The sequence below is a fragment of the Phocoena phocoena genome, chromosome 21, assembly GCF_963924675.1.
Source record: "Phocoena phocoena chromosome 21, mPhoPho1.1, whole genome shotgun sequence".
Classification (NCBI taxonomy): Eukaryota; Metazoa; Chordata; class Mammalia; order Artiodactyla; family Phocoenidae; genus Phocoena; species Phocoena phocoena.
Window position 1 is genome coordinate 15,457,325 of NC_089239.1, and position 21,319 is coordinate 15,478,643.

The following is a 21,319-nucleotide window of genomic DNA, read 5'->3' on the forward strand; positions in this document are numbered from 1 at the left end:
CACAGAACAAACAACCCTCAATGAGGACAGTTATTCTTTCAACAACCCCTAGGTTGAATCAATAGGTATCTCCACCCAGTGCCAAGAAATAAAAGGCAGTGATGTCTTCTTTCACAGAAAAAGAAACATGAACAAGGAACCAAGCAGAGTTGTTCGTAAATAAAGTATATTCTATCTCAAATAAAAATTCAAATATAAAAATAATCTCTGACAAATAATAACCTTAGACAGCCTGTTAAAAAATGCAGTAAGTTCTGTATAGAAATGTGAGCCCTCTTTAACACCCAATTCTTTTTTTACAACTTCCCATACAGGACAGGATAATGCGTGGTATAGTCGCAGCAACAGCACAAATGACTAATTTAAAAATCTGTATACTTCAGCTTCAAGGGTCAACATCTTTAAGAGTTCAAACATAAGCACTTGAATCAGATTCTTCTTTGGAACAGAAGTCACATTTTTACTCTGAATATTTTTTACCCCTTCCAAAGGGTAATAATTTAAAATGAGGAAAGTAATTTAGCTTCACTGAAAATGAAGTGCTTAAAAAAAAACAAAACATAACCCACCTCAATGGTAAGTAATGAAATGGCTGAAAAAAAGAAGCCCTTTACATGTGCAGGAATAAATGGCACGTAAAAGTCTGCAGGACAGTTTTTCAAGCCCCAGTTCTTTCTAACATCTTCCAGATGATCATCGCTTAGTCTTCCTCAAACGGACCTTTAACCTATCTGCTGTCTGGTACCATCAGTTTTCCAATTTTTCCTAAGATTGCAATTCTTCCACTTCCACAGGACAAGCGCATTTAATTCACACAAACTCAAACTGACCATGAGCCCTCTTCAAGGCTCTATCTTTCTGATCCTGTTCTTGCAGCCTGTCTAACAACTTGGATGCAGGAGGGTAGAAAGTATTTTTGCCTGCTGATAAGACTGCCTTTGATTTCACAGATTATGTGGTAGCCTGCTTATAGGATAAACAAAGATAACCCAGAGCACCTATGTTCAGGAAAATTCTCTCTCATGATGGAAAGGGAAAGAAAACAAATAACTTAAAAAAACATCCACAGACATTAAAACGAGTGGATACAAAGTCCCTCTCTAAGGGGCATCCATGACTTAAATGATTTCTACCCACAGTGTTTTAGTTCTCCAATGTTTTTAAGATTTAAAGAATCGGGAGGGTCACAGCTAGTCTTAGGTCTGGGTTTCATTAATCAAACCTGTTAATCAAATACCCCCTTGACATCATTTGGGCTGTAATGGTTGAGGGGTGTTTATAACCCAGTTTACTAGGCGTGGATGCCTGTAGGGGTGGGGGAGGGACTTGCTTCACAAGCTCCAGATTTGAGACAAACAGAAAGGGCCAAGGAGGTCATTTTTGTAAAGGTCAGTGTTACCTTTTTCTATCCGTAGCACCAAGCTAATGGCGCTTTGAGACTGAAGCCCAGAAGTTATTCCCCGAGGTCTCCGTGGGATTCATTTGACCCCTAGGAACCTCCAGAGTGGTGGGATGTTACCGATTTAGAGACGGTACAGACACGAGGTAGTAGTTCTGGCTTGCCGAGTCGGGGCTGCGTTCTAGGTCAGGCATTGTGCCTGGAGCCTCATGTGTGTTATTTCGTCTTGATCCTCACAACAACCCTATGGTAGAGATATTACTATTTATCTTCATTTTATAGATGAGGAAATGGGGGCTTGGAGTGGACACAAACCTTGTCCAAGGCCACATGACTAAAACATGGTGGCTCTGGCCCTCAAAAACAATATCTTCTGCATTCCTTTCTAAAATAGATGTTAATCATGATAATACATGGGAGCAGCTTCTATCCTAAGTATGGCTCCCTCCAGTGAGTGGCAGAACACTGGTATCTCCCACTGTCTGTCCAGAAGCCCTGGCCTTTCCCACCCCACAGGGCCCTCACCGGCTCAGCTCCTCAGGAATGTGTCAGTCTTATCTGCTGGGCAACTTGTACTCTGCTCTGAGGGGGGAGGGAGCACAGGGTGAGCCATCAAAGGTTCAAGAGCTTTGCTGGAGGGAGCCGCAAGCGCCCTGATAAAAGCATGGCAGGCAGGGATCTGGGCCTCAAGTATTCCAAGTGAAAACAGGGAAAGCAGAAGAGAAGTGAGAAAGGAAAAAGGAATGATTTCCCAAGTAGACCTGACAAATAAAAATTGTTCCAATCCTTAAAGATATTTTCTTGGCAATAATGCAATTGCTTTTCTTTGAATAGGACCAAAACAGTAACGTAGTTGAAATCTACTATGTGGCCAGCTGCTTCACAGAGCTTAGGCACTTCAAGGGCTGTTTTACAATAAAGTGCAGACTGGAGATGATACTACGGATATCTATTTGTCATTACACGATTATCACCTTATTTGCATAATTCTTTGCTGTACTCATAGGAGTCAGTTGTAATCCCAAAGGAAGATAGCGAGATGGGATATTTTTCAGAAGCTATAAAGAGAAAGAACATTTCATAAAAGGTATTGTAAGAGTACGTCACAGTTTGCATTATCACCTGTATACAAGACAAGCGAATTACTCCTCCAGTATTAATACTGAATGTGATACTCTCAGAATCTGGGCCTTATCATCAGGGTTGGATTATACAGCAAAGCTAGCAAGATTGGGACAAAAGCCAATCTCTCCAAGGAAACAAGTACGTTTATCCCTTACAAGTGTGTGTGTAAGAATGTTGGTTAGCAATCTAAACCCAAAAAATCTAGTAGTTGCATACGTACAACTTTTGGTCATTGCAAACTATTGAAGACAGTACCATTAACATTCTCAAGAAAACATTAAGCTACAAGTTTTCTGCTCTAAGTAGACTATTTTAAGAGATCAGCTCCTACCAGATTTTTGACCAAAGGAGCTTTAAGATCTGCAAAAGTTATAAGTACATGAATGTTTCTAATAATCATTAAGCAGAACATGGGAGTGTACACTAGTGTGTACATGGGAGTACTCCATCCGTGTGTGTGGGGGGGGGGCTGGGGTAGGGGGGCGGCAGGAAAGAGAAACCATGTAACAATTATTTCGTTCAAAACAAATCTAAAAATGTTTTACTTAAAGTAAAAACATTAAATATTTAATAATATTTTATTAAGGTAAAACTTTTCAGCTGCGTTTTTGTAACTATATTACCGTATATATTTAAAATCAACTGCTCAAAATATTTCAACAAGGCAAAAGATGGAGGTCTACAAAAAAGTCTGTCCGTCTAGAAAAAAACTTGACAAATGACAAGGCAAAATTTCAAACAACACTGTAGATTCAAGATTTGCTGGCCCTTTGAATTTCATGGGCTGAGAGAGTACATGGAAGAGGCCAGTCTAGTAGATGAGATGAATATCACATCATCAGTTAAACAAGTATCCTCAATCCTCAACTACTCTGCTGACAGCTCAGGACCTGTAGTGCATTTTCAAGGAAGATGCCTGTCCCCACCTTTTTCTTCAGAACATTTGTTTAGCCCTCTCGAAGGAAAATCATTTGCCATGAGAAGTCTATTTATGCAAACACGTGGACAAGAGACCTTGGGTTTTCCATTACAAACAAGCTGATGACTGTTCCTGTGAATTCTGACCCCAACCTCAAGCCTTTTTCCACATACTCAACTCTGGGTGTCGGTTTTAGGCCTAATAATTTTTAAAGCACTTGACATCCATCACTGCATTTCCTTCTTACATTTAACCTATGAGATATTATTCTACACATAAGAGAAACTGAAGCCGAATCAGAATACACTTGCAGAATCCAAAGAGATCAAGGTCTAGTTGTTTTCAGGCTTTTCTTTTCGCAAAAGATCTAAGAGTATAGATTTACTCCTTTTAAAGGGAGGCAGCTTCTCTGATGGCGTTAAGAGCCAGTGTAGCCAGTGTAAATCACAAAGAACGCAGGATGCCCTTATCCCCAGAAGAGGGTAACTACGTTTCAAACTGATATTTAAAAAAAAGAAAAAGAAATTCAAGAATCTAATCACGATCCTTTGGGCTGCAATGCTGCAGTGATATTTTTATGACCCAGGAATTCCTAAGCTGTTGCTGCTGTTCAGAGGGCATGCTCACTAAGTAGCTTGAAATGTGTGAAATGCATGATCTGACGCAGTAACCTAGTAAATATTTCCTAGGTTACATCTTAGGAGTGATGTCATCTCTATGCATTATCACCCATGATGAACTGAAAAGAAATTAATTCTGCTCCACAGCTAAGCATTCAAACATTTCAAAAATGTCTGGAGTAGTTTATATTCCAGATGCAGACTCTTTCTCTCCTAAACTGGGTTGGTGAAATTTTTTCATTCCAGATGACATAGCTATGATATTACACTCTAGGGAGTGGGGTGGGGAGTTGGAATTAAGTTTCTTCCAGAAAAAGTGTACAAACCCTGGACATTTCTAAGCAATCATTCCATTGGATTTGAAAAGTGACAGTATTTCTGTGGTTAATGTGACATTTTTTTCTTTCTTAAGCCAGGAGAACTAGTCTATTATTCCATTTTAAACATCCTACCTATCTTCCCCTAAAACCCTGCTTAACTTAAGTGCTTCAAAAAACACTGTATTACATAAGAGAGGCAAAAATAGTACTTTCACAAAGCTACAACTGCATTCTTTGCCTATAAAGGGGAAATAAATCCCGGGTGCCATTCAACCGTAATGATGTTTTTCCAAGTTAAAATTAATATTGAAATTAAAAGAAAATTGTTTTAATTTTACGATCAAATCGACAAGTGAATTTTGTCCGTGTATAATTTTTTTTCTCCAGAGTTCAGCTTTGATGGTTTATAGGTTTTGAGAAAAATTCAAAGGATGATTAATGTAAAATGAATAATATGTCATGAAGAGTCAGAGAGGAGTATCAGTGTCCTGTCATTTTCTGCTGCGTGTTTTATTACTTCCATTTCGTTAAACCCTGCAAGCTGCTCCTCAGCCTGAAGACCCACCAGCACCACGAACATGGGTTCTGAACAGTTTTGTTCACATTTCCCATCAATGCTCCTTTGCTCCTGTCTACTGTATGTTAAAGGCTGTGCTGAGTTACTTTACAGCCTTAGTTAACCGTACTGTTAGGACGGTGTGCCTGGGGAAGCTGAAGAGTTGCGGAGATGCTTTCCTGGAATTCAAGCAACGGCCCTCCTGCCTCTAGTCTGCCACAGCCCCTACTTCCATCTGTCCCTCTGAGCATCATTTCCATTCAATACAACAGCGGCTCTGAGTTGGCGAAGGGGACCTGGCTGGGACTGCACTGCCTTAACCCCCCTATTCCAAGTTTCCAAACTTCCTGGACATTATCTGCTCTAGCAGTCATATGAGCACATTCCAGGACAGTGCTATTTGAATGGCAATACTAGATGACAGGAAGTTACTTATTCTAATCAAAAGGCCTGTGATTTATAATGAAGTAAATCACTATATCCATTTATGGATCAAAATCCTGACATATTTAGAACAAAAGCAATCTCATCAGTGATAAGTACTATGTTCTTTAAAAAGAAGAAAAGAGAAAGAAAACACTCAAAGTATTTCCTTTTACCTGCATAAAGCCTCAATAGCATCTCTGTCCAAAAAATCATGCTCTCTCTTGACCAAGGAAATATCAATGGGGAACAGGAGATCTATAGGAAAAATAAAAACAAATACGTTTATTGAGCACCCAAGCTCTTGCCAATCCAGCCCAGTTTAGCAGAGGGAAGAAAACAAGGTAATTTATTGAATACTTACTGTTTGCAGGACAATTCACTCCCTATCAAGTGCTGTGGGTATGTAAAGCAGCTTAAGACAATTTCATCAGTGTCCTAAAGGAGCTTGGAATAAAGTGGTCTGCAGACTCAGATGTCTGTTGTCAAAGATAAGTGGTTCAAAACACTGTTCCACCTTTAAACACATCAGCAGGCAACAGACCTCTGCCATGAAAATTATAATTTAAACCAGAATGAATACCAGAAGGATGTTCACGGTAATGTGGCTGTTTTTTCCCTCCCATGTGTGTCTTTGCTCACATCTGATCAGGGAAGAGGTCACAGAAAACCGGGCCAAGGAAAGATCTAGAGAACTATGGTAGTTGTCAATGGAATCCAACCATTTGCATGCCATCAAAAGCTAACGAGAATTAAGGATGTGCTATTTTTAAACAAATACTAGCACTTCCATATGGCTTTTCAGGAGTTTATATAACTCCCACTAAAACAAAAGACCAGCTCTAAAGCAGCTGTAGAACAATAGAATCCCAAATCCTTTCATCCTTGGAAGAGTTCACTACTCTAAGAACACGTAAGTTCTATTAAAATCGAAAAGCAAAAAGGGGGGAACAGTCAACTCAATGAAAGAATTCCCTTCTCTGTCCCTTGTTGATAAATACACTCCAGGAAGAGTAGGGAGGAAGAAGACCAGCAGCCCCTGTGCGGAAATTTGCAACAGCTCTGGAATTGCCACTAGATAAAAGCAAGTTATCCCTCTTTGGTGTTCCAAGCACTTAGGGTAAATAATGGGCCTTCCTAGTAAAACGCTTATAAAATATCATGAGGGAGAGTCCTGCTATGCAACTCTGTGGGTCAAGAATAGGCAAAATAAGAGCACCGCAGGACACCAGGATTAACAGAACCAAAAACTCGCTTTGGCCCCCCAAATGGCTAATGCTGCATACTGAAACAGACATGGCTATTGGTAGTTTTGGAGATGCAAGTAGCTAACAATGTTCTACTTCTGGGGTTGACTAGGGAGCACATGACTGTTCCTTATGTTTTTATGGTTTCTAACTTAGGATCATTGGTTTTACAGGATGGTATGGAGCTCCTTATTCTTGGTCATCTATTTTCCAGAGACTACACTTATGAGTACCTTTTTTTTTTTTTTTAAATAATGTTGGAAACTAACAATGAGTATTGTGGTCTATTCTTTTTTCTGAAGGCTAGCATTTGATTAGTGATCCTGTTCTCTGAATGGTAAGACAGGCAGACCAATGAAGTAGCTAGAGCCTAAAGATTTATGAAGGAATTCATAAAATTCAGTATCACAGGATTTATCTCTTCATTACCTTATAGACCAAGTCTCTTAGGCAAATGATTAGTGGCACCACTATAGTGGCAATAAAAGAGAAGACTTAAAGTGAATGTAAACTATTAGTAAATAGAAGCAAGCCAGACTGTAAAGCTGTTTGAAGGTTCTGGCAACTGTATTTCACTTTGAACAGATAACCTACACTCTAAGTATTAAAGGACAGAGCTGATATTAAAAAATATATTTTTAATACTTAATAAATGTAAATCGTAAAGCTCACATGCCTGTTACATGCATCTGAGAAAGCAACTCTGTTATTTTAGCAATTCCTAACTCAGTGTACCCAGAGCTGTATTTTACTTTCCTGATCCAAATTAACTTTAAAATTCTGTTTAAAAAAAAAAGAAAAAATTCTAGGATAGGTAGGGACTAAATTCAAGAGAAGAGTGAAATAATTACATCTTTTTTTTTTTTTTTTTTTTTCAGTATTTCTCAGAGTTATTCAGGTTAGGATTTAATCTTTCAGCTCGGGTTTAAGGGCAGGATGTTTATATTGTCAAGGACCGAAATAAAGGTAAACAGGAATCAAGGAATGAGTGGGATGGCATGTGGTGTGTGTGTACCCACCCTGCACATAGGGGTAGGATGAAGGGGAGAAATTATAAATGCTCAGAACAATGTACAGTATAACTTCAAAAGTAGGTTTATGCTTCAAAAGACTTATAAATGTCAAGGGACCCCAAAATGTAACTTGTGAAAATACAGTCTGCATTTTAGGATTTGGAAAGATGTAAGACACAGACCGGAACTGGATCTTAGCAAACATACACATCACAAGAAAGGGCTTCTTGGCAGCAAATCAACACCAAAACTTGACATAATTGAAGGAAATTTAATTTCAAAACACAAGAACAAAAGGACAGCATGTTACTACCACTGCAAATGTAATTATCCTTCCTTATCTCCAGTAGAGCTGTGAACTGAAAATCCAATAGAATGCTGATCCGCACCCCACCGCCACCAAAGCTCTACTGAGAGACAGAGATGCTGTAAACGGCAACAGGTCAAAAACTCTCCTAAAGGAAGGATAAGCAACTCCACCATAATAAACATGCAGGTTAACCAAACACCTTAAAAAAAAAAGAAAGACGAAAGAAAAAAAGCAAAAGGAATTGGAGATATTCTCTGAAATGGAGGAAAGAGTAAGATATTCTATATAGTCTAACTATAAAATAATTTTAAACCCATCTTCATGGAGAAATATCGTACGTTCAGTCTGGGCTACAATGAGGAAGGGCAGGCATTATAAACGAGGTAAGGAACTAGACTAGCCAAGTGAGCCAGGGAAGTAAAACGGACTCTGTGGTCTCGCCCCAGTTTGCTTCCGGGGAGCACCCCCACCCCCTCTATATCCCTGCCAACCACGCTAGCATTTCCAAGCTGAAAACCTGTATCTGTTCTTAGTACGGGTTCATGGCATTTTGCTCGTGTGTTAAAGGAGGATGCTGGTGACCACCAGCTCCAATTGAGAGCCCACTGCCATTGCTACAGGAAGCAGCCTGCTTGTTACCATCCTAGAAGGACGGAAGAGCAAAAGACACGTTTTAAAATCACTATTTATTGTGAGAAGAGTTGAACATCCCTGGTGAAAAGACTGAAGTGACATCATTTAACCTGGATCTTTCAGCAGTTTTGTCACATCATGGCTAAATGTCTCCCAGCATCTCCTTCCTCTTAAGTGATAATAAAAAAGATGTATTCTTTAAATGTAAATTAACCAATATTATGCTTGCTTTTTGAGATTTTTGGCAATTTCTTTGAGGTATGAACTGTTTTATTTCTATAAATAAAAAAATAAAATATTTATTTCTATAAAATATGAAGCATCTACCACAGTGGTAGGCATCCCTGTTGGTGCAGAATTAATACTGGCTTGTTGATTAGCTGAATGGATGGCTGGATGGATGGAGGGATGAATGGATGAATGGATAGATGGAGGGATGGATGAATGAGAGACACCAGGTACTGTCATCTCAGTAGAGTTAAGGAAACAAAGAATGCTCAAGTCGGAAGAGGCCTCGGAAGTCATTTATTCTCGAGGTAGGAGTCACTTCACTATCCACCCAACGTTGGCTTGCAAATCACCCATAAAATAGAGCTCACGAGTTCACAACTCGTGATTAATCGTGAATTAATGATTTCATGTAGAGAACAATAAGCCTCCCTTTTAAATAAACAGGCTCTTCCCTTCGCCTTGCACAGAGCACACTCTGCCCACCCTGGGCAGCCTGAGGCTCAGGGCATGAGCGCTCATCGTCCTCAGCCTCAGCGTCTGAGCAATGCCCAGGGCGCTAATGAGAAAACGAAGAACTAGTAAAAAGTCAGCCTAGGTCTTGATTTTAAAAAAAAGGTCCATTTTTTCTTAATTAAAAAATCAAATAACATAGGAGAAATAATATTCATCAAATGGCAATCTATGGAAAAGTGAAAAGCCTAATGACAAAGCGGAGAAAGATATCTATGACACATGACCAACAAAGCCTTAGTATTTAGAATAAAGAGCTCTTATAAATCATCAAAAAAAACACAATCAACTCAGGGGAAAAATGGGCAACACATATTTCACAGAAGAGCAAACATATATGGCCAGATGACACAAAGAAATGTGCCTTACCATTAAAAATTGGGAAAATGGCAGTCAAAATCCAAAAGATATCATTTTATACCCATTTGATTGGCAAAAATTAAAGTCTGACAATATCAAAGGTTGAGAGCATGTGGATAGACAGGATCTTTATATATTACAGGGAGGAGTGAAAGGTGGTACAGGAACTTTTGAAAAACTTGCCTTATAAAGTTGAACATACATCTCTATCACCCAGTAATGCTAGTCTTAGGCATACACGCAAGATAAATTATTTCACGTGTACTGAAAGAGTGCAAGAATATTCCCAACAGTACAGTTTATAAAAGCAAAACAAAAAAACCCCAAAATGCCCACCAATCAGAGTGTGGATATGATAAACTGTGGCATATCCACACGATGGAGTATTTATTACACAGCAGTCAAAGGTGATGGACTATGAGGACACACAGTATGGAAGAACCTTAACAATAATAAATGAAAAAATTAAATCGTACAAGATTACATAGAGCATGATACCCTTTTTATACAGATAAACAACTTTATAAAAATATTTATTTTAGGGAAATGCAATAAAGCTATATTAAAGGAAAGCAAGGAAATGATGAACCAAGGTTTCAGGATGATGGTTACTGTGGCTAGGGGGTGGCAGAGGGATGGGAGACAGGTGGGTGTGTTATTATCAAGGTCCTAGCTGTTTTGGGTGGTTGCCACACTGTTCCTTAATGAAATATTTAAGTAAATTATAAAATTTCTGAAAATAAATCATAGATCAATAATAATCATGAGGGACTTCCCTGGTGACACAGCGGTTAAAAATCCGCCTGCCAATGCAGGGAACACGGGTTCGAGCCCTGGTCCAAGAAGATTCCACATGCCGCGGAGCAACTAAGCCCGTGTGTCACAACTACTGAGCCCACGTGCTGCAACTACTGAAGCCCACTCGCCTAGAGCCTGTGCTCCACAACAAGAGAAGCCACCGCAATGAGAAGCCCGTGCACCACAATGAAGAGTAGTCCCCGCTCGCCACAACTGGAGAAAGCCTGCACACAGCAACGAAGACCCAATGCAGCCAAAAATTTAAAAATGAAATTAAAAAAAAAGTGCAAAGCTTATAAAAAATTATAATCATGAACCAAGGATATGATTTTGCCCATTAAAAAAGAATGGCATTCCCGGCTCACCTTCATACAACTGGGCGTACTGGGGGAATCCTGCCGCCCGTAGCCAATCACAAGCTTCTTTGGCTTCAATTTCTAGAATAGAACAGAGGACAGACAAACATGTTAGTCGTGTGTAACTCAGCGTACTTCTTCTTCCTTAATAAACTCTGGTTTTGTTATATAAGCAAAAGACGACATCTGGTGAAAAGGGATAAGCAAAAAGCGAAAAAGAAAATCCACTTATTCAAATGGTTTCGATTTTTGTGCATCTTTTCAGACTTTAAAAAATACATGTAATTATCCATCTTTCCTTTAAAAAACAAAAAACAAAAATGGAGTCCCAGCAGTAAGTTACTCTGTGCTGCTTCTGTGTTCTGGTTATAAATGATTAAGAAAATAGGGCTTAATGAGAAAGTTGAAGAAGGATTAAATAATTATTAATTTTAGGCCTAGATGGACTAACTTGCTTTATTTTTCACGTCAATAAAAGGCCACCAAGTACATCTGACACCCTGGAAGAGCACTAAGTTGACAAAAGGGACTGAGCTTCTGCCACCCAATGGGTATGCGTGTAACTGCCCAGGGGCTGTGAAGGTGTGCCTTCCGGTGCATCAGGCAGTAAGAGAGGCCTGGGCGGTCAGGGGCCCTGGAGGGCATTAAGTCCATAAACCCCACAATCTTGGCAGGCTGAGATGCCTAACAAAGCTTCTACTTCCCCATGGTTAACATCTTGTAGATAGTATTGATAAACAGAAAGGCCAAGAGCAACTAACACACCTGTATTGATAAACAGAAAGGCCAAGAGCAACTAACACACCTGCGTTCAAACTCACTCAAGCACTTATTTACAATCCCGTTAGCACAGAGGAGGTTGGCACAGTCATTAGTTTCTCAGTTTGCACAAAGAATATTCTTTCAACCCTCTTCCCACCTTCCTCAGACCGTTAGAGTACGTAAGGTATGTAAGGCTATTCACTCATTTATACATGTCTCAACATTGCTTAATTTATTCCAGATTCAAACCTTCATTATGCATCTCTCCTCTGAGCCAGATAGGAGGTTGACAGTCCATCATGGAGAAGTATGTATATATCACTTTTGTCTAGTAACTTTATAGTTTCAGAGCATTTTTTAAAACTATTATTTTATGAGTTCCTTGGGTCTTTAAAGGAAAAAGAATTAAGAACACTCAAATTCATTAAAGCAAGTAGGAATGTCCTTATTGAACGAACATGCCAAAGATAAAAGCCTGCTGCTACCTTCTGATGAGTTAGTTAATACCCAAACAAAAACAATTATGGCAGCAGAGAAGCAATAAATGACACGGCAAGGTTTATTACTTTCATGAATCTTTTCAGTGTGGCGATGAAAGTAGCATCATAAAACACGAGATTCAGGACTGAATTTGGGGAAGAAGGATAGAGTGACATGAATGTGTAAGAATCTCGATGTTTGTACTAAATCATAGAATTGTTCAATGTGAATTACCTGCGCTAACATTTTTTCATGTATTTATAACCGTACCTTGTTTCAGAAAGGAATTAATGAAGATTTATATAAAATCATAAAATAAACATTTTCCAGAGAACTATATTGCTGGAAAAACATATAAAAGCTCAACATTTTATTTTAAAGGATGTGGAAACTACTTTTTTCTCTATTCCCATGGCCCTCGCTCAAAGATAGATATGGAAAGAAAAAAAGCTAAGTGTTTTGTTTTTTAAAAATATTTTAAATATCTCACTTCTTCTGACTATCTGGAGGTTATTTCCACTGAACACATTGTTAGACATCGAACAACAGATTGCTAAAAAGTAAATGTATTCGCTTTCTAAATATTTTACTTAATAAGTGGTGAGTAGCCAGAAATTCTCAACGTCCACCCTTTCTGTGGACACCCTTTCTGTCTGTCATACTCAGATATGACAACAGATCAGTGCACATGCGCACACACACAGACATACACACACAGACACACACACACACCTTAACTGGACACAATTCTACAGCCACTATCACCACCTATTTAGAGAACGTTCCTGATTTCTTATTAAAATGGCTTCATGCCAAGAGGCACGAAAGATATAAGGTATTATTTTTCTAAAAACCTTTAAATTTATATAATACTTTACAAATCACAAAGTGTTCCTACATATATTACTCACTTAAGGCCCCAAGTAACTTCAGGAACACATAAATGCCTACTGCTGTGTTGTCATCCTTATTCATTTTCCACCACTACAAAAAGAAATGCTCCCAAATGACCAAAATCGATCTAAAAAGCTATGTTCAAACAGCCACTCTTCTTAGGGCCACCTGGTTAGAAAGAAATGATGTGAACAGGCCAAGGTTTTCTTCTTCAGCAGATAATTTAATGAAAGGTCTACAATGGCTAAAAAGCAGCACTTCCAAGAACTACAGAGATTAGTAATTTTACCTGCCTTTTCCTTTCCCTAAAATAGATGAGAATGTCTTTCTTTTAGATATGAAACCATGGGAAACAGACAAGCCTGTATCTAGTTTACATTTAACAAAGTCCATTCATGAAAACTTAGGCTGCATAATAATAAATGAGAACTTAAACCCACTGTTTCTATAGAAATCAGAATTAGAAAATTGTAAAAAGCTGTCACTGATTTTTTTTTTTTTTTTTTTGCGGTACGTGGGCTTCTCCCTGCTGTGGCCTCTCCCGTTGCGGAGCACAGGCTCCGGACGCGCAGGCTCAGCGGCCATGGCTCACGGGCCCAGCCACTACGTGCCACGTGGGATCCTCCCGGACCGGGGCACGAACCTGTTTCCCCTGCATCGGCAGGCGGACTCTCAACCACTGCGCCACCAGGGAAGCCCAACTGTCACTGATTTTTTAATAAATGGGACAGTTACTGACTTCACTCCCACCCCTTTCCAGTTACCAAGTGAAAATGATAACAATCTAAGTACTGATTTTTTAAAAAATCAGTATTTCCATTTTATTTAACATGAAATGAACCTATGTCTACATCCAGGTCAGGTAGGGATTTACCCCTTCTAGTTCCCTGGATCCAGGCCACAACTTTGACTCTTATCCTAACTGAAACTCCAAGTTTCCAATTCTCTCCTCTCTGAGACTCCAGCCACCAACCCTGCCTCATCAAACTTCCTGCATTACAGTTTTGATCTCGTCTCTCCTGCAAAAACTTCCCTGGAGCTCCACTGCTTAGAAAATCAAGTCTAAATATCTCCCTACGTTTTCAAGGTTCTCCATGTGGCATCCAAATGAATCGTTCAGCTCCCTGTACTCCCTCCATACCCCAGCCAAAGTAAACTTGGCCCTCCCTCATCTCCCCACACATCCCTGGCTGGAAGTTCTCTCCTATCCCCTCATTATCCTTCAAGGCCTAGTCCAAGCGCCACCTCCTCTAGGAGGTCTTCCCAGATGCCTCCTGATAATTCTGTCAATGGCTAGCTTTTCTTGAGCGCTGACTGTGCACTAGGCCCAGTTTAAGTACTTAAGGCATATGAATTCCTTGACTCCTCACACTGATCCTAACACGCGGGTTGCAAATATCATCCCACATGGGTTGGGAATATCATCCCCAAGATAGGCAGACGAAGAAACAAGTGGAGAAACGACCAGCTCTCCTCGAAAACAAGCTTCCTTTCCATTCAAATGCCCTAGTGAACAAGAGAGCTAAGGCTTGCAGAATGGAGCAACACCGGATTTTCCTGAAAAAATATGCAACAGTGAACAACATTTAAAATATTAAACAAAACCAGGTAAACATTGCAGTACTGCTGTCACTTTAACTCCCCATGCCTGTTTTTAGAGGCCTCTAACCAGTTCTCAAGGTGTGACTTTTCCTTCAGTGGTCGAATGAAAAACCATTGGCACGATTTTTAAAAAACATTCCCCACCAGGCAGAAGCGCCATCAGAAACTGGAAACACAGTGGAAATACAATGACACTTTTAGACTTGGGTTTTCTCTTAGCAAACAGCAGACAAATGTGTGAAGGAGGAAACAGGAAATTTTTATTGGAGCCACCTTTAATAATTAGTTGTATTAGATGAATGAGGTTCAGGACACCTTTGGTGTAAGGCTTGGGAACCATTAGGCCATATTTGCATGCTTCCTGGCATGATGGGATGACCCTATCTTCCCCTTACCTCTCAACAGTAAGTTAAACAGAAATTCCCCAACACCGTCATCATTCCGCTGAACTCGCTGATCTTAGCAGCTGAGCAATGGCAATCGGGTCGAAGCAGGATGTGATTACTTCCATCTTCCCTTTCCTCTACCTTCACAGTGCGAACCCTCGTGCTTGCTTCCTGCCTTCTTTGCAATGTGCTCCTGAAATCAGGGCTCAAGGCAAATGCTCCATGGACTTTACCTCTTAAATAAAATTCTAAGGAATGTAAGAAAATTCAAACATTTTCTAGATTCCTTGGATTCCCCCAACTATGGCAGACTTGCGGGCAAAGATCCATGGAAATGTTGATGTTCTTACAGCCATGGAGAAGCACGTGAACTGTGTGAAGGCAGGCAGTGCTTTCTGATCTAAACCAAGATGCCTGCCCTGGTCACAAAAATTCCTTCAGATGGAGGAGTAATTACTTCAAATGATCAGTTCTCTCGCCTCCGTTAAGGTGGCCAATTTTACAGGACTGCCGTACAGCTGGGCACCAACAGCTTAACCTCCCCGGGCACAGGGTTTCACAGGGCGGAGAAGCAAACCACAGCCTCAGACACGTGATCTCAGTGGCTCTGAGCCTTGGATCCTAGTAGGCACCACCTTGGGGAGCTTTCTAAAACCACCCACCACTATCCACTCCCAGGTACTCTGATTTTCTCCATTTAGGGAGGGCCCAAACAACATCTCTTTAAAAAAGCTCCTAAGTAAATGTAAAGGTAGCCAGGATTGGGAACCACTGAACCAGACCTTTGCATGCCTTTATCCCAGACTCTTTCTTCCCCAGTTATCCTAACAGCCTTCCAACTGAACTCTCTGATAACCCCTGCCCCCAAGAAATGTATCCTAGTCCAAAGGGTTCCTGAGCCCTGGATTGATTTGTATGAAATACATAATTCATCACGTCACTCCTCTGCTTAGAATTCTTCCATGACTCTCCACTGCATTTCACATACAATACAGTCCCCACTCCTCAGCAGACCCACAGCTGTCTTAACTCGGCCTCTGCCCAGCCATTCCGTTCCTGGAAGGTCTCCAAATGCAAGCTCTGCTCCCGTCTTCCTGAATTCCTTGGGGTTCACAGGATGCATATGCTCTCTTAACACTTCAAGTTCTTAGCTCTCCTCTCTCCTGCCGCAAACAAATTCCCCATCAAGCCCTCTCCCCCACCCTCCTCGTATGGTGAGGTGCAAATACCAGAAGCTTCTTAATTCATTTGTATATCCTGAAAGACTACTTTTTCCACATTGGAAGCACACATACATTTGTTTGAAGGAAAAGAACCCATTAAAATTTCCCTTTCTTCAAAGACAGACTTAGAAAACTACAACTTAAACCCCTGTCTCTTTGCAATTAATAAAAATAAATGTTCAACACATACACTGTCAAAGAGTGGTTATCGGGAGTTACCTATGTAAAGTGAATTCCTGGTTGCGCTAAGTCAGATAGCACAACATATATATTAATATTTATTAAACTCTTCTGTTATCTAATCACAGCAAAGATTATGACTAGCCACTAGCAACATTCCTACCCTCAGAAGCCTAAAAAAATTCTAAACATTTGCTGTGCCTATTCTGAAAGAAACCAGTTAGGAAGCTTTTGGAAGACCGGTCAATACTAATTCAGTTTCTAGGCCATCTGGCCTCACAGGAGCTGACCCCAATCCACCTTCAGATATATTCTAGTACAGCCACACATTTACGTGAAGCCAATCACCCTTCATTTCCCCCCTTAACTCAATATTTATTTATTGAACATCCACTGTCTGTGCTGCCAGCTGTGCTCAGGCACAATCAAAGGCACAGGTTCCTGCCCCGAAGCTGGAAGCCAAAGGGAAAGGTAATTCACAGTTGAGGGCACGATGTCAGATGATCCTCTACTTAGGAATGAACTGGTTTCCTAAGGGCTCTTCTGAGATCCCTGTATTTAAGTCCCAAGGGACCCTGTGTGGGCAGCACCAAAGAATCCCCACTTCACAGGTGAGAGCCAGAGGTCTAACGATGGCCCACCCATCCCAGCTCCTTCCTCTACCCCTTCTGTTACCCCATCTACCTCCGGCTAACTGATCCAGCCTTACTGATCTCACACACCCCATGCCCCCTTTCCTGCTTTATTTTTTCTTCTTCCAAAACATTTATTGTGTTTATTTTGTCTCACCCCTCTGCAAACTCGCAAGAGGCCAGTTTCTTTGCCTGTTTTACTCTTTGATATACCCCAAGCACTGCCAACAGTGTAGCGCACATAGTAGTTACTCGACAAATAAGTATTACATAAATAAATAAACTGCAATGTGATTTTCTTCTAGTGAAGTTGTCTTAATTTTTCAGACCAGGATCCACCATAAGAAACACGTTTTACATTGTAACCTGGCACACACATATATGCATATGTGTATACATGCACCCATTCATGTACACAAACACACGTGTGTGTATAAGCATATACAAAACTGAAACAAGTTTCCCCAAATAACACTTACAATAAGTAATGCAGTCTTACATTTTCCCGCTCTATTTTAAGAAATACTATTTGTTACCTCCCAAAGCAACCCATTTGAAATACACTATTCTCACACAGCTTTTTCTTAAAGAGAAAGGAAGGAAGGAAGGAAGGAAGGAAGGAAGGGAGGGAGGGAGGGAGGGAGGGAAGGAAGAAAGGAGAGGAGAAAAAAAAGAAAGAAAAAGAAAATAGCAAACTAAAACACTTCTGTATAGTACAGAGGAGATTGTGATGTGACAAAGACACGGATGAATTCAGGGGTGGGAGGGGGAGAGAGGGAGGGGGCTGCTTGGGCACTCATTTTAATGCTCAGCCTCTATTTAAGGAGGCCTTATGATATTTTATATAAGATTGGATTGCAGGAGAGGGGATTTGGAATAAAAGAGAATAAGCTAAGCGGAGAGCTGGCAAAACACAGGTGTGTGTGAAGGAATGGTACGTAGTCTCAATTTACTGTAACAGAGAACAAAGGAAGGGGAGGCATGCAGTGGAAAGCGGGTTATGCCACAGAGCAGATATAAGCATCTCCTTAGCCTGGTTACCCAATGAGCAACCAACACTATTTCCTCAGATGTAAAAGAGCTTTGCACCTGAGTTTCCCAAGTTCCTTCTAATAATCCATCACAGAAAGGGGGCAAAGTATGACCTGTAACAGCTCAGGAAAATAGGTCCAGGAAAGAATCCATTGCCTGGTTAAGCACCCTTAAGAAAATAATCTCTCTGGACCGGTTTCCTCATCTGTAAAATGTGGGATTGCTATAGGCCTCGTAAATTCCCTGTTTCTGACTCTAAGAATTCCTTTGTGCCCATTTCCCTTGCTAAGACAACCTTTAGACTAGGTTCCATTTCTGTTAATTTTCCAGATTTATCATCAATTACATGGAGACATCCTTCTTCCTTCAAAGTTAGATCAATAGTAACTACTCTGAGTTCTCCAGTTTTGTAAATTTACTGGTTTATTGCTGAAGTATCTAATTTGCTGCTTAATAGATCAATTTCTTTATTTGTCCTATGAAGCCAATGTTCATATTACAGAGAATTCAAAACCCTAGGTGTTTTTGCTTATGTATATCTACAACCCTCAAACTAAAATTAGTCTTTATAGGAAGAAAACACTTCAACCCATAGAAAACTTTGAGTTTTACTTTGTTTATTGACCCTGTACATTTGTGTTTCAGTTAATAGCACCATCCTGGCATCTACCTAACCAGTGAATTGGGGGGCTGGAAAGCATCTTGGAACTTTTCATGTTTTCTCTTTACAAATGAGGAAGCTGGTCCAAAGTTTAGGTAATTTGCTTAAGGTCCAGAGCCACCCAGGCCTCACTCCTGTTTAGAGAACTTCCTGCACACTGCAGTCTTGCCTACAAAGATCGCCCTCACTTTTAAAATCACTAGACTGTTTTCCAGTACAAGTAAGAACTGGGAGTTTTAAGGGAGTTCTTTTTTTAAGTTTTTTCCCCCCTCCTGCTTGAGATTTGGAGGCAGATATGTTGCTTTCTAGTGAAGAACATTCCTAGAAATAACATAAAGGGGGAAAAAAGGACCTATTTCCCCCAATGATGTGATGACAACTTAATAAATGGCTCTGCTTCGAAAAACGGAAACCTTGGGACACACAAGGCAAACCTACACCTGAGATTCTGCACAGGAGGCCACACTCTAGCAATGCAGAGTTAAATGAATTGAAATCCCCTTTGGGGATCATTTAGGTCAAGTGTTTGCAAAACACAGTTTTTAACACACAAACCAGGAAAAAGCAAGTAGCTCATATCAAAAAATATATGCCCTTCCCTTGCAAAGGCAAACAGCTCTGTATTCGTTTAAGCCCAGGCATGACCAGGCGCCTTCAGGCACTCCAGGCGTGAGTTGATCTAGTTATTTCCAGGAACAGAAAACATCTCCCAATGAATCAAAAATTGGCACTTACTACCCAACACAAAACAGTCAAACTGAAATGAAAATAAACTATTAAGGAAATGGATACTGCATCATCACATCTTTCTACTTCATTTCAATCTGGGGTGGGGCAAAAATACCTTCCATTTACACACACATACACACACACACACTTCTAGTATTTTGCATCAAATATTTATGCATTTCAAACCATGCATTACTAAGAAAAGTGATTTGAAATAGCTCTTTAAATACTAAGTCCTTTAAAGATGATAATTGGGTAGATTAAGAACATAATTTCAAGAAAGGAAACCATTTTAAACCAACTTTAAGGGCCTTATTTTTCTGAGCCTCATTTTTTTCATTAAGTGAAGTACATGGTTTATGATTATATAACCCACTTCCTTTTAAACTTATTTTTCAAGGCAAAAATACCTGGTCACAAACCTAAAATAACAACTGCCTCCCTATCTTCACCATTAAAGACTGACAGGCTCATCAAGTCTTTCTTTTACATATGTTAGCAAAGCTTATTCTACTAAACAACCCCTCCCCAATCTTTGGCTTTTTCCCTAGGTTCTACAGCGTTATAGCACAGGAGAGAGAAAATATTGTGCAAATTGTAGTGTTACAAAAACCTTAAGTTAGAAATAAAGAGAATAGTGAGAGATTCTAAAGAAACTGTTCACTCATATTTCAGTGCGTCCTGACAGAGAAAAAAGATCTAGAATTGAATGAAACATCAAGTTGCCTTATCAAAGACCAATGAAAATAAAAACATGGCAGATACTGGTTAATACAAGCAGCTTCTAGCCACTCCTATGTCTAACCTCAAACAGGAAACCCTACAGGCAGATCTCATTTTACTGTACTTTGTAGATACTGCAGTTTTTACAAATGGAAGGTTTCTGGCAACCCTGTGTTGATCAAGTCTATTATTGAGACCACTTTTCCAACAGCATTAAAAAATGCTGTTGGAAAAATGCTAAACAGCATTATGTTTAGACATAATGCTATTGCACACTCAACAGACTACAGTATAACATAAACATCACTTTTTTTTTTTGCGGTATGCGGGCCTCTCACTGTTGTGGCCTCTCCTGTTGCGGAGCACAGGCTCCGGACGCGCAGGCCCAGCAGCCATGGCTCACGAGCCTAGCTGCTCCGCGGCACGTGGGATCTTCCCGGACCAGGGCACGAACCCGTGTCCCCTGCATCGGCAGGCAGACTCTCAACCACTGCGCCACCAGGGAAGCCCCAAACATCACTTTTATATGCAATGGGAAACCGAAAAAGTTCATGTGACTTGCTTTACTCTTGTGGTCTGGAACCGAACCTGCAATACCTCCAAGGTATGCCTGTGTTCAATGTGACTTTCTCAGTTTTGTGCGAGAGGTGTAAGAAAAATAAGTATTACTGTTTTCTAGGTGAGCTAAAGAATTATTTTCATCAAAATCGCTCACGACACCCAGCCCCCAAACACACAAAATCTACTGGTCAAAATGTGACTCGGGTCCATCTGTTTAGTTTAAGAACATTACTGGTTTTATAACATACATTTTTCCTACAAACACATTAAGACCCTTATTTCGTTGTTTCCCCATTTTGTTTACACGTGGGGGCAGGAAGGGGTCTGAAGTTCCATTCAACTCACATATGACCTTGGACTAGTCATTGAACGTCCAGGCAACTCAGCTGCCCCCAGTAGGGAAGAGGCAATGTTTTTCCAGGCTGCTTTTGCAAAGTTCTGTAATTTCACATGGAATGACTTTTACAAATGCATAAGCACAGTACAAGATCCCTTTTTGGTGCCACACAGTTTGAAAAGGGGAGTTGTGAGGAGATGTCCTTTTATGAGTTGATGATTTCTCCAAACTCAGGAGGGCAGGTGAAGATGATTTCAGAATTTCTGCATCTTCTATCTACTTCGTCACCTGAGTGTG

At 40.2% G+C, this 21,319-nt stretch overlaps 1 protein-coding gene across 5 annotated transcripts in view; it reads right to left on the reverse strand.

Annotated features, from left to right (window-relative positions):
• The window catches only part of DLC1 (DLC1 Rho GTPase activating protein), a 387,690-nt gene that overhangs the window by 15,622 nt on the left and 350,749 nt on the right, over window positions 1–21,319 (reverse strand). For 4 of the 5 annotated variants that reach the window (XM_065899878.1, XM_065899879.1, XM_065899880.1 and 1 more), the window contains 2 exons: window positions 10,830–10,901; window positions 5,539–5,620 (listed from right to left, as the gene is read on the reverse strand). In XM_065899878.1, coding sequence (XP_065755950.1) covers window positions 5,539–5,620; window positions 10,830–10,901 — 154 coding nt within the window. Of the gene's footprint in view, window positions 1–5,538; window positions 5,621–10,829; window positions 10,902–20,166; window positions 20,177–21,319 lie in introns of those variants that run through there. The other variant, XM_065899882.1, reaches the window with a different exon arrangement.